Source organism: Acipenser ruthenus, chromosome 26 (assembly GCF_902713425.1).
Source record: "Acipenser ruthenus chromosome 26, fAciRut3.2 maternal haplotype, whole genome shotgun sequence".
NCBI classification, from domain to species: Eukaryota; Metazoa; Chordata; class Actinopteri; order Acipenseriformes; family Acipenseridae; genus Acipenser; species Acipenser ruthenus.
Window position 1 is genome coordinate 5,580,267 of NC_081214.1, and position 13,034 is coordinate 5,593,300.

The following is a 13,034-nucleotide window of genomic DNA, read 5'->3' on the forward strand; positions in this document are numbered from 1 at the left end:
GGACCTTGACATGAAAGTGGTGGCATTCAGAAAGTGTACTTTGGCCTCCCTTTATAAGCTGCCTGAAGAAATCCTCCAAATTCAGTTTTACTTTAAAGGAAACTTCAAAGATCAAATAGACGCACAAGTATAACAGTAACGAGGTTAGTGTAATAATAAAAACACTGTTCTGTATCTCTCTATTAGACCCTTGATTTTTCAATGTGTTTCGCACACAGTACAATGGCAGAGTGAATGAGAGGTTCACACTGTAGCTTATCTTCAGAAGCACTGACTAACTCGTCAAGCTTTGAGAGGTTTAGTGGACAAGCCATACAGCCAGCGTTTAAAATGGATTTATGAACTTGGGTATCAGAGTTGAAGCATTTTAAAGCATTTTTAATTACATAGCTACCAAGTCTGACAAGAAATAAGTATTTCTGATTCCTCTTGTATTTGATCTTCTATCATCATCATCATCACCACCTCTATCTGGGGTAGTATATTTCGATTTTTAAAAGAATTAAACTTTAAAATGCATTTATTTCAAATTTCCCAAAGGTACGAAAAGGTTAAGACTGGCAGTGAGTGTAGTTCAGTCTCCATGCTCATGCTCTGAGAGACTGCCCACAGAGGGGGAAATGGGTCCAGCACAACACATTTCACACATTCAGTTCAGGTCTTCGACATGCTCCTGATCGTCTGGTGCTGTCCCATGGCATTCTCCCACTCCTTTCCATTGAACTCCTCCAGTCTGACACTCCGCACTGTGCCCTCATCCAGGCAGTGCGGCATTACACCTGGAGACACACACAAAACACACACAGCGCTCAGGAGCTTGTGAGAAGCAAAAGGGTTTGGTCGAGACATTTGGAGCCCAGTTGAATTAAATATGTATTTCCCCAAACAATGTAAAAAAAATATTTGAACTCCCAACACTGTACACCTGTGGCCAAAAGCTTTGCATCACCTAGAATATTAAGATTGAGACCTTAATTTAACATCATTTAGATATTTTATTTCGCATCAAGCAATCAAAGAAACTACCAAATTATATTGCAAAAGTCTACTGGAAGCCATAACAGTAGTACAGTATTTCATGTTAGATTTCGAAATGTCACATTTTTCAATTATTGTCAGTTTTCGTTAAGTATATGGAAAACTACAAAGCGGTATGGAATTCAATATGTTAACGTAACATGATTCAGCAGGTTTAATTTGACTTAATTCTATAGGGTGATGCAAAACGTTTCACCATAGCTGTAGACAGTCACCAGCCCAGCACTAATAGAAAATGACATCCAAATCAAGTAGCACAGAAGCTGACAATTCCTCTCTTTCCCTGCTGCAGACCTGGCCTAGGAACGATAATGTCACACACAAGTGCTGACAGCTACAGTAGTTGTACAACATAGCCGGGCATTCAGAAGGGAGCGCAGCTCTTGGCTGCTTCTGCGCTCCTCGATTTGGATGTCATTTTCTATTAGGACTGGGCTGGTGACCCGCACAGCAGCCTGGCCTCTTCACAGCAGCGGGTGTTTATTAGTGATGTCACTTACCATATCCATCAGGGTTGGATCGAGGCCTGTAGAAGCTCTGCACGCCACATGTCTTGCAGAACATGTGTTTGGCAATGTGGGTGTTAAACGTGTACGTGGTTAAACTCTCAGCTCCCTACAAGGGAAAAAAATAAGCTTTTCAAATCCTTATATTAATCATGAAAGTAATTTCACTCCAAATAACGGAAGACATTTCAGATGTATTATTAATATCAGTAGCCAGTCCCTTAATAAATCATTCAGATGAGGAACACAACAGTTTTCTTTTCAAACTCTTTTAATGAGCTCCTTTCTGTCCGTTCTTTACACTTCGGAGCTCACAAACTAGGTCTGGCTTTCAACCTTCTCACAACAGGAGTAGAACCAATGATTTACTATGACTCAATTGTACAGTTACAGAACTGAATTCTAACGTGGTTCCCACTGTAAAATATTGACTTGAATAAACCAATTATTTATCTTTCTTCTTTTTTTTTTTTTTTTTTTACCTGTAACAGACTGAACCTTGAAGCTGGAACAATGAAATGATGGTTCTGTTTCTTGGTGCAAATGCTGCAGCTGTAAAAAGAAAAATGGCAGTCCATGTTAGCTACCACGTCAGAGAAATACACACATTCTCCTTGCTTCGCTCTCTTTGACCCCACTATAAAAGAAGCTTGGCATCTCACATGCTGGGATGTCACCATACAATACGTATCACGATATGCAGGTCGCAATACAATGCGTATCACGATACATGCGACGGCTCTCATGGGCTACTTGTATGACGCACAATAAGATCAAATTATCAATTAATGACAGACTGTTTTGTTAAAAGACAAAAATATAATGGAGTTAGGGAGAGTGTGTATTCATATCAGCAATAAACACAATTGTTCTACATTCGAGAACCGCTTGGTGATCTGGAATGAGTTGTGTTTAGCTTTTATTCTTTTATCACAATAGAAATGATTCGTACCTCTATTGCTAAACCTATACGATGTACCGTGTACAGAAATGCCGGGAGATAAAGTATGCTGCTCACCTGCAGCTGAAGATGTGCAAATCTGGCAAAGCCCACACCTGGAATCGGACCGCACCACAGTGGCAGCCTCCTGTATGCTTCACAAGTCCTTCATCATCACTGAAAGCAAGGCAGGGGGCAGAGGAAAAGTCACCTCTGATTTTAACTTTAAACACACATCATGCAGATTGTTACCATCTCAGCCCAAGAAAGAAAAACAGAAGAAATCCTAAAGGGAGCAGTAATACTATACATAATAATGTTTTCATTTACTAACTTTAGATATTAATAACACAGACTGTACCCACTTAGGAAAAGGTCAGTGACCACTCGCTCACTGAGAGTCTATCCTGCATGCAATAATCTATGTTATTGGTCTGGAGCAGTTCATAAAGTTTCATAAGTACAATGGGTTTCACGTGAAAATAATGCCACCTTTTGCCTGAAATGGTGTACTGACATGACAGGATTTTTAATTGGCTGTACTGCTTTTTGCTATAAAATTTGTAGCCACATATTTTTCAATTTCATTTCTAATTAATGATGCAGTTATTTCCTTTATTCCTTGAAATTTAGCTACAAGTCGCCATGACACAAACTATTAATTTATTTTGTAAGAACTAAACACATACATGTTATCGGTACATGAAATAATAACATACTACCGTAGTTATCCTTTCGTGCAATGTAACGTGTCTTAATTTAATAATAAATACTGCTTCATTTAAAAATAAAATCTATGTACGCTATGTTTTTTCTCCAGAAGTCCACCTGGATGTTTCTCGTCTTTCTCTGGTTTCGTTGTATTTTAGTGTAGTGCTGTTCTTTGCATTCTGTGTTTTCTCAATTGTGTTTTTTTTTTGTTTGCACACTAGTATTCTGTACCGCAATTGTATATTTAAATATATTTATATTTGCTTGCGTCTTTCCCGAGTATTTTCAGAGTTCGCCATATTTGCACAACTTTTACAGTATCTTACTGGTGTTTTAAACAAGACTCCTAGACCTAATACAGTTAAAATGACTTTTACTTATACCTCAGCATCATTAAGATTCATCAGGAGCAGTTACATTAAGGTTACTTTTTTTCGTTCCTGAAAAGCACACGACCTTAGCCCGCTGCGCCACTGCGCAGTTGTTTATTTAATAAGTCTCAACGGAAGTACCACCAAGTTGGTCAAAGTCTGATTTTACTGAACTCTCCAAACAAACAATGCTCAATTTTACCTGCAGGGGGCACGGTTGTAGCATTCCAGAATATAACCAAGAGACTTTTTTTTGTTAGTTTTTTTTACAGCGGTATGCTTATATGTTATTATTTTTCGTGACGTTTACGGGTGGATCAGAAGGTTAATTTTATATAATTATGCATTAGACGTAATGAAAAAAAAACAAAAAAACACAATAACTAAAAAGTGGATGTGGTCTCTTTTGTCAAAATGATGATCCATTTGTTGAGTAATACATTTAAAGGTGTAATTCCCAGGGTTTTAAAACCCTATGTTATCTCCAGTTACATTTTCACTGCTCCCCTGAGTTGACATTATAATTTCAAATGTATTTTCTTCAATTTGAAGGAAGTCTCTGAGGGCAGAACACTGCAGCTGTTGTCTGTTTATGGCTCATGGCGTCTCACCCAAACATGCCTGTGAATCCGTCTCAAAAGCCTGTGACAAGGTCAGACTGCTGTCAGAAGTCAATCTGAGTTCTGAAAAGTCTAGCTATGATTAAAACCTTTGCCATTAAAAAGCTGCTGCAGTTTATAGATCATGTATCTGCAAATACAAATCTAGAAGGTCTTCCTTCTCAGTACTACTGTGTGGATTCTACTGAGACAACAGCTGATTTTCAGACAAACTAAACTCCCTGTAGGCACAGAAGGGCAACTAGTCTGATCCCCGGTCTTTATGAAATGAGCTATGAAGACAGGTTAAAGAAATAACTTTTCAGCTTGGAAAAATTAAGGGAAAGAGGGAACTTTTTTCATGCTCTTATATTCTTATGCTTCATGTGTTTTGAAGTTAAAATGTAGGGTTACAACATGGTTAGGGGTTTAATAATGATAAGGGGGGGGGAAAAATAGCTTGTTACAACTTTGAATGTCAGTCACTTCAAATAGGTTCTGCAGAAAAAAATAACAGCTGATCTACAGATAATATGCAAGTTTGCAAGTTGGAAATGCATGTTGTGACACACCCCAAGTTCTGTTGACAAAAGCAGCTCGGGGTTTAGCTATGTGCTACAGGACAGTGAGAGCCCTGTATGGGTCATGTGAGGATCATATCATTAACGAGGCAGTAGGGAACAGTGATGCAACTGTAAAACAGCTTCGACCTAAACCCAAGAGCAACAGCATAAAGGAAATGTTTTTTTCAGTGGAAGGGCAGTACAAAGTTCAAATTCAAACAGAACATACTGTTCATATATCCTGCTAGAGTTCTGTGATGTTCAAAATTGATTTCAACCAGTTACTCTGGTGTTGCAATTTTATGAGGGCATTTGTTAAGGGTTATTGAACTGTGAAACCTGATGTTTCATAAAATCAAATGTAGTTTACAGATAAATGCTTCTATAAAACTAGAACAAAGCTTTTTTGTGGCATTGTTAAATCCTGTTTGAAAGTGTATTTTTGCACCATTTGTTCTGAAAGCTGGTAAAAGCTGAGGTTACTCAACTAACTTAGAAAATGAATTGCTTTTATATTTTATTTTGTTTCCTATTTTTTATTCTCCTTTCAGGTAGTTAAAAGCTTTGGAAACAAGCCTGTAATAAAGATGACACGACTTTCTGGAAATGGCCCACTTGTATTTCATGCTGAAAATACCTACAGTCATATATTTACATTGACCTGATCTTTTTTCTTTTTTTAAAGCCATGGCCACCACTTGTCTATCCCACCGAAATGAAGGCAGGATCTAGCTCAGTCAACTCCTCAGCATATTACAGGAGGCAGTGTGGTCTAGCGGTTTCACTAAAGGACCAGCGACCCAAGCTCCTGGGGGCCATTCACAGTTCATACATATGAGACCTCAAGCCGGTCAGGTGACCTCCCTGACCGTGCCCCAGTCACAGGGTTACACCTGGCTGACGGAGAAGGGCAGAAGCACACCACACCCAGACACAGGAGTTTCACTTAGGGTTGGACCATTTTGAATTTGCTTTGAGAGATAATGCCAAGCGTCAGGAAAGCAGTGTGCCATGTGCCTCAGTACAGTCTCCATGCCATAGCTGTGGGATGGGAATCACTTGACTAGAAAGACTGGTGTGCATGGTTTTCTGATGATTAGGAACAGACTGCAGCAGCAGCCTCTCCAGTCTGGTCAATTGATCGAAAAGGTGATGGATCTAAATAGCACCATTCAAAGAAGTAACACCAACATCTCCTTTCAATGTGTCCCAGTCTGTTTAATGTTTTTTTCTTTAATGTGTAAGGTTTGGTCCTAAGTTCACAGACCACACTGCCTTATTAGCAGGTGTTACAGTACCTCTGCTCATGTCTTTAACAAACCAGAAAGGATTTATTTTGCTACAAATACCAGTACCAAACCACACCATTCTCAATAATAATAATAACTGTGTTTACAATTATACCAGGCTGGTAGAGTACCAATGCTTGAAAGTACAGCTGCTTTGTAGTAGCATATCTTTCTTTTTTGCTCATATAAGGGTGCATCCTGTATAACTGTTCTTGATATAAGGCTCTGATACTCATGGTACTCTGACCTAAATTAAGAATCCCTAAAAATAAACCAGGACTCCCTCTCCCGCTGATGATCAGCCTTCAATACACAGCTCTAGCTGTCTCTGCGCTCTGTATTACAGATACATGACAGAAATTCATCTCATTGTAAAAACTGCAGTGTCTCACAACCATGCTCAATTTTACATTGACCTGAGTGTTATATTTTAACTACGTCACTGCAGCTGCAGCTTTTAAAAAGGACCTGTGACAAGGATGACCGAGGTTTGAGACTCGGAGACAGTTTTAAAGTTCAAAATAAAGCTTTTTAATAAACAAAAATACAAAATAAATAGGCACAAGGGCCAAACAAAAAGGTTTCAAAAACACAAAACAATCAACACAAAACAAAACTTACAAAATAAAGCTTCCAGGCTGGGCGTTGCCTTCACTGGTTTCAATAACGCAACACAAACAAAAACACTCTTCTTCTCCTTTCAGAACTCTGTTCCCAAGTGGGCGGCTGAGGCCTCCTTTTATGCCAGGTGGCTAAGTCCATAATTGAATAATTAATTGACTGATTGCTCCCACCTGAAGCAATCAATCTGGGCAGGGAGGAGAATTTAACTCCTTCCCTGCCAGTATTTCTAAGGGCAGAGCCCTGCTCTGCCACAGGACCACATAACAAAACAAACTGTGATATTTTCATACAGAGTTAGCATTCAAATAATTGCACCCAGCTGCCCCAGGGCTCACAATAACCCTATCTTCTAACATTGTGGATGTTATTGCTTGCCATTGTAGTGCCATTGCATTCAAGATCATTTGGTACAAGATAAACCTCCACAATCTCTGGATTTGAATGCAAGACTGGCAGAGTTAGTATACAGTAAACTAACATCTACTGTTCGTTTGTAGTAAAGCCATTCATAGAATCGTGTTACTGCCCAGTTTTAGGACTAGCTACAGTAGGTATTTGAACTGAACCATAATTGATGAATCCAATAACTGATTTTCCAGTTGAAAGAATTGTTTTCAGTTTTTGTAAAGATGTACTGCAAGGGTAAAGGAATGCTATCAAGCCAGTCTGTTGGCATTTGTTTCCATGGAAACTAAATGCAAAGAAAAATACTTAGATACCAGTATGTCGATAGCTTAACACTAAGGAAAAGAAAAAATACTTTTCACGTAGTTTTAGAAAAACGCCCTTACAGTAAAAACAAAAACAATACCATAATACCAGTGTTATACCCTGAAGAAACCCCAACAGAACCATCGCAGAGCACAGCATTACCAGCAATTGCAACACAATGGACTTGGGACAAATATGGCACATTGGGCACTTCAATTGATTACAGCTGTATTTAAACACTGATAACAGTAGCATTTCAGCTCTGATTTTTTTTACAGAATATAAAATATAAAAAAAGAACAAACTCAAAGTGAAATGTAAATTAAGATGAGGAAGTGAAACACGCATGTTAAAGTTTTTCCAATAGTTTTATATATAAAGAAAAGTGTAGAAAATGTGCTTTTAAACAGCAGTGTGTCGTACTGTATTTACACATCAATACAACACGGTCATCTATTGATCTTTTCATAACGTGGCTCAGAAGTTAACTAAACCTGCTCACTGATGAAACTAAACCCTGACTGAGATCCGTTGATCTTTCTGAGATCAGCCAGCTACTAGTCACAGGGCGGATGCGCACTAACAAGCTGAATCACCCCCTTTCATTCGATCATTTAGTTTTTTAAACCCCTGTCGAAAGTAACAAGCTTTGTAGGCACTCTGGTTCAGGAAGGAGGAAGCTGAAAAATAGACTGGAAAATCAACAGGGTGTTGTTTTTGATCAAGTAGAGAGCATAACAAGGTATTATATGGCAACAAATATAATAATAATAATTATTATTATTTTGTCCTGCTACACTTTCTCCAGTGAATATGCATTGGCTTGAACTCCAGCCAACTGACCTACTTAAGCAAGCAAACCTGCTGACTACATATAACATGTGACACGTTGCATTGTGTCTGAAGCTGGTGTGATACAGTACACTCAGGAAACAAACAGAAAGAGCCAGTGAATCACAAGTGAAACAGCAAGTGCTGTAGGTTATTATTTGTTTATTTAGCAGACGCCTTTATCCAAGGCAACTTACAGAGGCTAGGGTGTGTGAACTATGCATCAGCTGCAGTCACTTACAACTACGTCTCACCCGAACGACAGAGCACAAGGAGGTTAAGTGACTTGCTCAGGGTCACACAATGGTTAGTGGCTGAGGTGGGATTTGAACCAGGGACCTCTTGGTTACAAGCCCTTTTCTTTAACCACTGGACCACATTGCCTCCTCCTAAGGTTAGGCCTTACTGATAAAGGGCGTAGGTTCGTTTATCTAATCAACACAAGGTTGTTTCAACAGTTGGATCTAGAAGCTGCTGGGTCTGTTAAGATAATGACAGGGTGTGCTGAGTTATACAAAGTCAAACAACACATAACTTATGGTGCCACACGTAAACGCACTTTGTTCATTGCCATGTAAGGCATGTGATTTTTTTTTTGTAAGAGTAACTGGGATGAGTTTTGTAGCCATTTTACATAAAGCAGTTTGAAGCCCTTGGATTGAAGCACAAGCACAGACTCAACAAAGCAATACATTTGTCAATTGCATGAATCACTATTGACTCAATTTTAAGACAAAATAGTGGGACTGTGGAAGATGCATAGCAACTGTGATAAAGACGAGTAAAATCATGGAAAACCACACACAAGCAAGGTAGTCACGGAAACTGTGTAAACAAGACAGTAATACATTAGCAAAATTTCAATTTATTGCTAAAAGCGGTTCATCATTTTCCTCAGTCAGACACATGACATCCTAGGTTCAACACATTACTGTATTGAATTAATTGTGGGTACATTTGAACTTTTCCAATACTTCAAAACAAGACTTGAGCACTTAGGAAGTATATCATCCCAGATCTCTCTCTCTCACACACACACACACACATATATATAATGTACTATATCTAAATCTATAATCTATGTCTGTACCTGGTGTTTCAGGTTTCTAAAACACAAATAAAAACAATTATAACTGCTACTGGTCAGGTGTATTGGTGGAGTCTGTGTTAGGTTAGTATTTTAAACAGCATTGTAACAGAATGTGTCAATGACGTATGGCTAAATAAATGCACGATAGTTGAATCGTTCGTTAAATCTAAAAGGAAAGGTACTACTGATACAGGCAGTGCAGCAATGACAAGCACTGGTGTTAATGCGGGTCGAAACTGGTGGTTTGCTGTTTTTCAGCTGGTCGTGTTGATTCTGGAGACTTGTTTCAGTGAGTACAAGTAAAATCAGAGCCATTAAAAATCTCACTATACCTACCAGATGATGAAATGCACAATACGATTACAGTATGCCATCCATTTTAAACTTTGTGAACATGTAAAAAGAAAATCATATTAAAATAACAGCTAATCTAATTTTATGATGCAGCTTACCGTACAAAATACTTGGAAAAAGGACGACGTGTTATTACTTTACTCGTATATTTACATCAGTATTTTCTTAATAATGATATAATTAAATTAATCTCGGCACACCTAGAAACTGCGAGAAAACTGCAGTATTACTGGAACACCTACGAGTTACATCATAATCAGCCACTGAACATTCAGAAAAACAACTCTTTTGACCAATCACAGCTTGGGAGGCGGGCTCGCTTAAGCAAACAAGCCAGAACCTTCCAGACCTTTCTGTTGTAAAATGTACTTTTTCATATCAATGCGCGTCGAGTATTTTGGAAACTTCTTTATATTTCGAAATGATATGTTAAAAAAAATACCCATATTAAATATAGCACAGCTGTAGTTGATTTACATCACGCTGCATGAGTGAAATGTTGCAAAGGAATGTGAATCTACTTTTCTTAGCGGAGGGATTGTAGGTCATGTGTAGGGGGTGAAACGTGGCTGACGATAAAGCTATAAAAGTAAAACGCAGCAATCAGTGCGGCAGATTGAAGCAAGAGTTCAGCACAGCTACAATAAGAGGACGAATAATATTTTCGGAAGCTTCCCGAAACTGTAAGTTTTCTTTCAAGTTTATATAGAGATATATATATATATATATATATATATATATTTATTAATTAATATTACTGTAAGTTGGATAAATCACTTTTATTTATTTTAGATTTGAATGTTAACTAAAAATTGGATATCTCTCTGCCGCTGGTAGTTTGTCAATAAAACTACCGGGAAATTACTGTAAATGTCGCTAAAAAATGTATGAATGTTACATTATATGATAATAACTTTTACATTTGGACTACTTAATGGCAACGGTGTATTTCACCATCCGATTACTGAAGCCGTTGTATTAACTTGTATTTATATTTAGTGGTGTAATCGCTTTGATAATGGTATTTTTATTTGAAATGTACATTTTTCATGTTTACGCGTCGTTGTTCCTTTGTCGACTTGCTGAGTTATAAAATGGAAACAAAGGGACGGCCATTTTACAGCCTTGCGCCTCCTGTTGGCCTCGTGCTCCTTATGTAAACTGGTGGTGTTCAAGCTTTGAGTTTTGGCGAACCCTTTCACCGACCTTTTCTGGACTGAAGATCCAAAACCCTGTTCACATTGAATAAGCCTAACGTGTCCAAATTAAGTCTTTTTAACCGTTTAGAAGTTTAATTTATTTTTTGGTCTTTGTTACTTTTTTCATAAGGCTGGAGGAAGTTAGTTTTGTTATTTAGATTTTATATGTAGGCGTATTTAAGCCTGTTGACAAATGTTCAGACGATTAATCTTTACAATATTTTCACTAACACACTAACTAGTGTAGTCCCTAATGCGATTTATGCAGTGTGTTATATGGAATCGCAGGATTAATGTGAAATTACACGGTTTTGGGTATTCATAATAATTTCTAGCCATATATTTGCAATGGATTTGGATAAGAGTTTTGTGCGTTTAGAACTTGGCTTGCATCTGAACTGGTAACTTTTTTTTTTCTAAATATTGTCTTGTGTAATGAGTACATAACTTAAGAATATTCTTTTTTTAATAAAGTGCTGTTTAATATTTATCTACCTACTGCAGCTGAATATTGACTGTCTTGATAAAGTAAACTTTATTTCACTTTCTTAGACTGAAAGATGCAGATCTTTGTGAAAACACTCACTGGCAAGACCATCACCCTAGAGGTTGAGCCCAGTGACACCATTGAGAATGTCAAGGCCAAGATCCAGGACAAAGAAGGAATCCCCCCTGACCAGCAGAGGCTGATCTTTGCAGGCAAGCAGCTGGAAGATGGCCGCACACTGTCTGACTACAACATCCAGAAAGAATCCACTCTGCATTTGGTTCTGAGGTTGAGGGGAGGTATGCAGATCTTTGTGAAGACCTTGACTGGCAAGACCATCACCCTAGAGGTTGAGCCCAGTGACACCATTGAGAATGTCAAGGCCAAGATCCAGGACAAAGAAGGAATCCCCCCTGACCAGCAGAGGCTGATCTTTGCAGGCAAGCAGCTGGAAGATGGCCGCACACTGTCTGACTACAACATCCAGAAAGAATCCACTCTGCATTTGGTCCTGAGGTTGAGGGGAGGTATGCAGATCTTTGTGAAGACCTTGACTGGCAAGACCATCACCCTAGAGGTTGAGCCCAGTGACACCATTGAGAATGTCAAGGCCAAGATCCAGGACAAAGAAGGAATCCCCCCTGACCAGCAGAGGCTGATCTTTGCAGGCAAGCAGCTGGAAGATGGCCGCACACTGTCTGACTACAACATCCAGAAAGAATCCACTCTGCATTTGGTCCTGAGGTTGAGAGGAGGTATGCAGATCTTTGTGAAGACCTTGACTGGCAAGACCATCACCCTAGAGGTTGAGCCCAGTGACACCATTGAGAATGTCAAGGCCAAGATCCAGGACAAAGAAGGAATCCCCCCTGACCAGCAGAGGCTGATCTTTGCAGGCAAGCAGCTGGAAGATGGCCGCACACTGTCTGACTACAACATCCAGAAAGAATCCACTCTGCATTTGGTCCTGAGGTTGAGAGGAGGTATGCAGATCTTTGTGAAGACCTTGACTGGCAAGACCATCACCCTAGAGGTTGAGCCCAGTGACACCATTGAGAATGTCAAGGCCAAGATCCAGGACAAAGAAGGAATCCCCCCTGACCAGCAGAGGCTGATCTTTGCAGGCAAGCAGCTGGAAGATGGCCGCACACTGTCTGACTACAACATCCAGAAAGAATCCACCCTTCATCTTGTCTTGCGACTTAGAGGTGGTCACTGAAGTTCATAAAAATGAACATTTGTTCTTGCTAATTGTATGCTTTATGTGATTTACAGTTCTGTCTTGTCTTGCACTGTGAGTTAATTGAACTTTTATATATTCATAAGTTGCTTGGACTGTCTAAAATGTACTAATAAAGAAGTGCAGTTAAACCTGAGTATGTCCCTTAATACATTTTGTAGCTTTAGGTAATACATTTACATACACTCAAATCACAAGGTAAGAAACTCGGACATGTTTCCACTAATACCATCACTGCAGAACTTGCCATGATATTGTCCAATTCATTTAATTACATTGTACCAGAAATATTAAGAACAGACTAGTCTAACTTTGCAGTAAGTCTGTATAAAAACATACATCAAGCAGTGTTTTTATTTAAAATAGTTAAAATACATTCCTGTAACATATCATTTGTAGAGTTTAAGAAAGTCGCACTTTAATATAGTTTAGTATAGGGATAAAAAAAAAAAAAAACCTGGAATAAGAATTGTTAATCTGT

The 13,034-nt window shown here is 38.7% G+C and overlaps 2 protein-coding genes across 2 annotated transcripts; one reads left to right on the forward strand and one right to left on the reverse strand.

Moving 5' to 3' along the window:
- Window positions 1–130: 130 nt before the first annotated feature.
- LOC117430255 (centromere protein V-like) lies at window positions 131–3,735 on the reverse strand. The gene is made up of 5 exons (XM_034050116.3): window positions 3,579–3,735; window positions 2,563–2,661; window positions 2,027–2,096; window positions 1,539–1,653; window positions 131–779 (listed from the first exon to the last, which is right to left on the reverse strand). Exons 1-5 carry the CDS (start codon window positions 3,587–3,589, stop codon window positions 655–657), a joined length of 420 nt encoding a protein of 139 aa, XP_033906007.1. The 5' UTR covers window positions 3,590–3,735; the 3' UTR covers window positions 131–654.
- A 6,421-nt stretch (window positions 3,736–10,156) lies between these two features.
- Window positions 10,157–12,689, forward strand: LOC117430252 (polyubiquitin-B). Its single transcript, XM_059000819.1, has 2 exons — window positions 10,157–10,310; window positions 11,379–12,689. Exon 2 carries the CDS (start codon window positions 11,387–11,389, stop codon window positions 12,530–12,532), a length of 1,146 nt encoding a protein of 381 aa, XP_058856802.1. The 5' UTR covers window positions 10,157–10,310; window positions 11,379–11,386; the 3' UTR covers window positions 12,533–12,689.
- The last annotated feature ends 345 nt before the right edge of the window (window positions 12,690–13,034 follow it).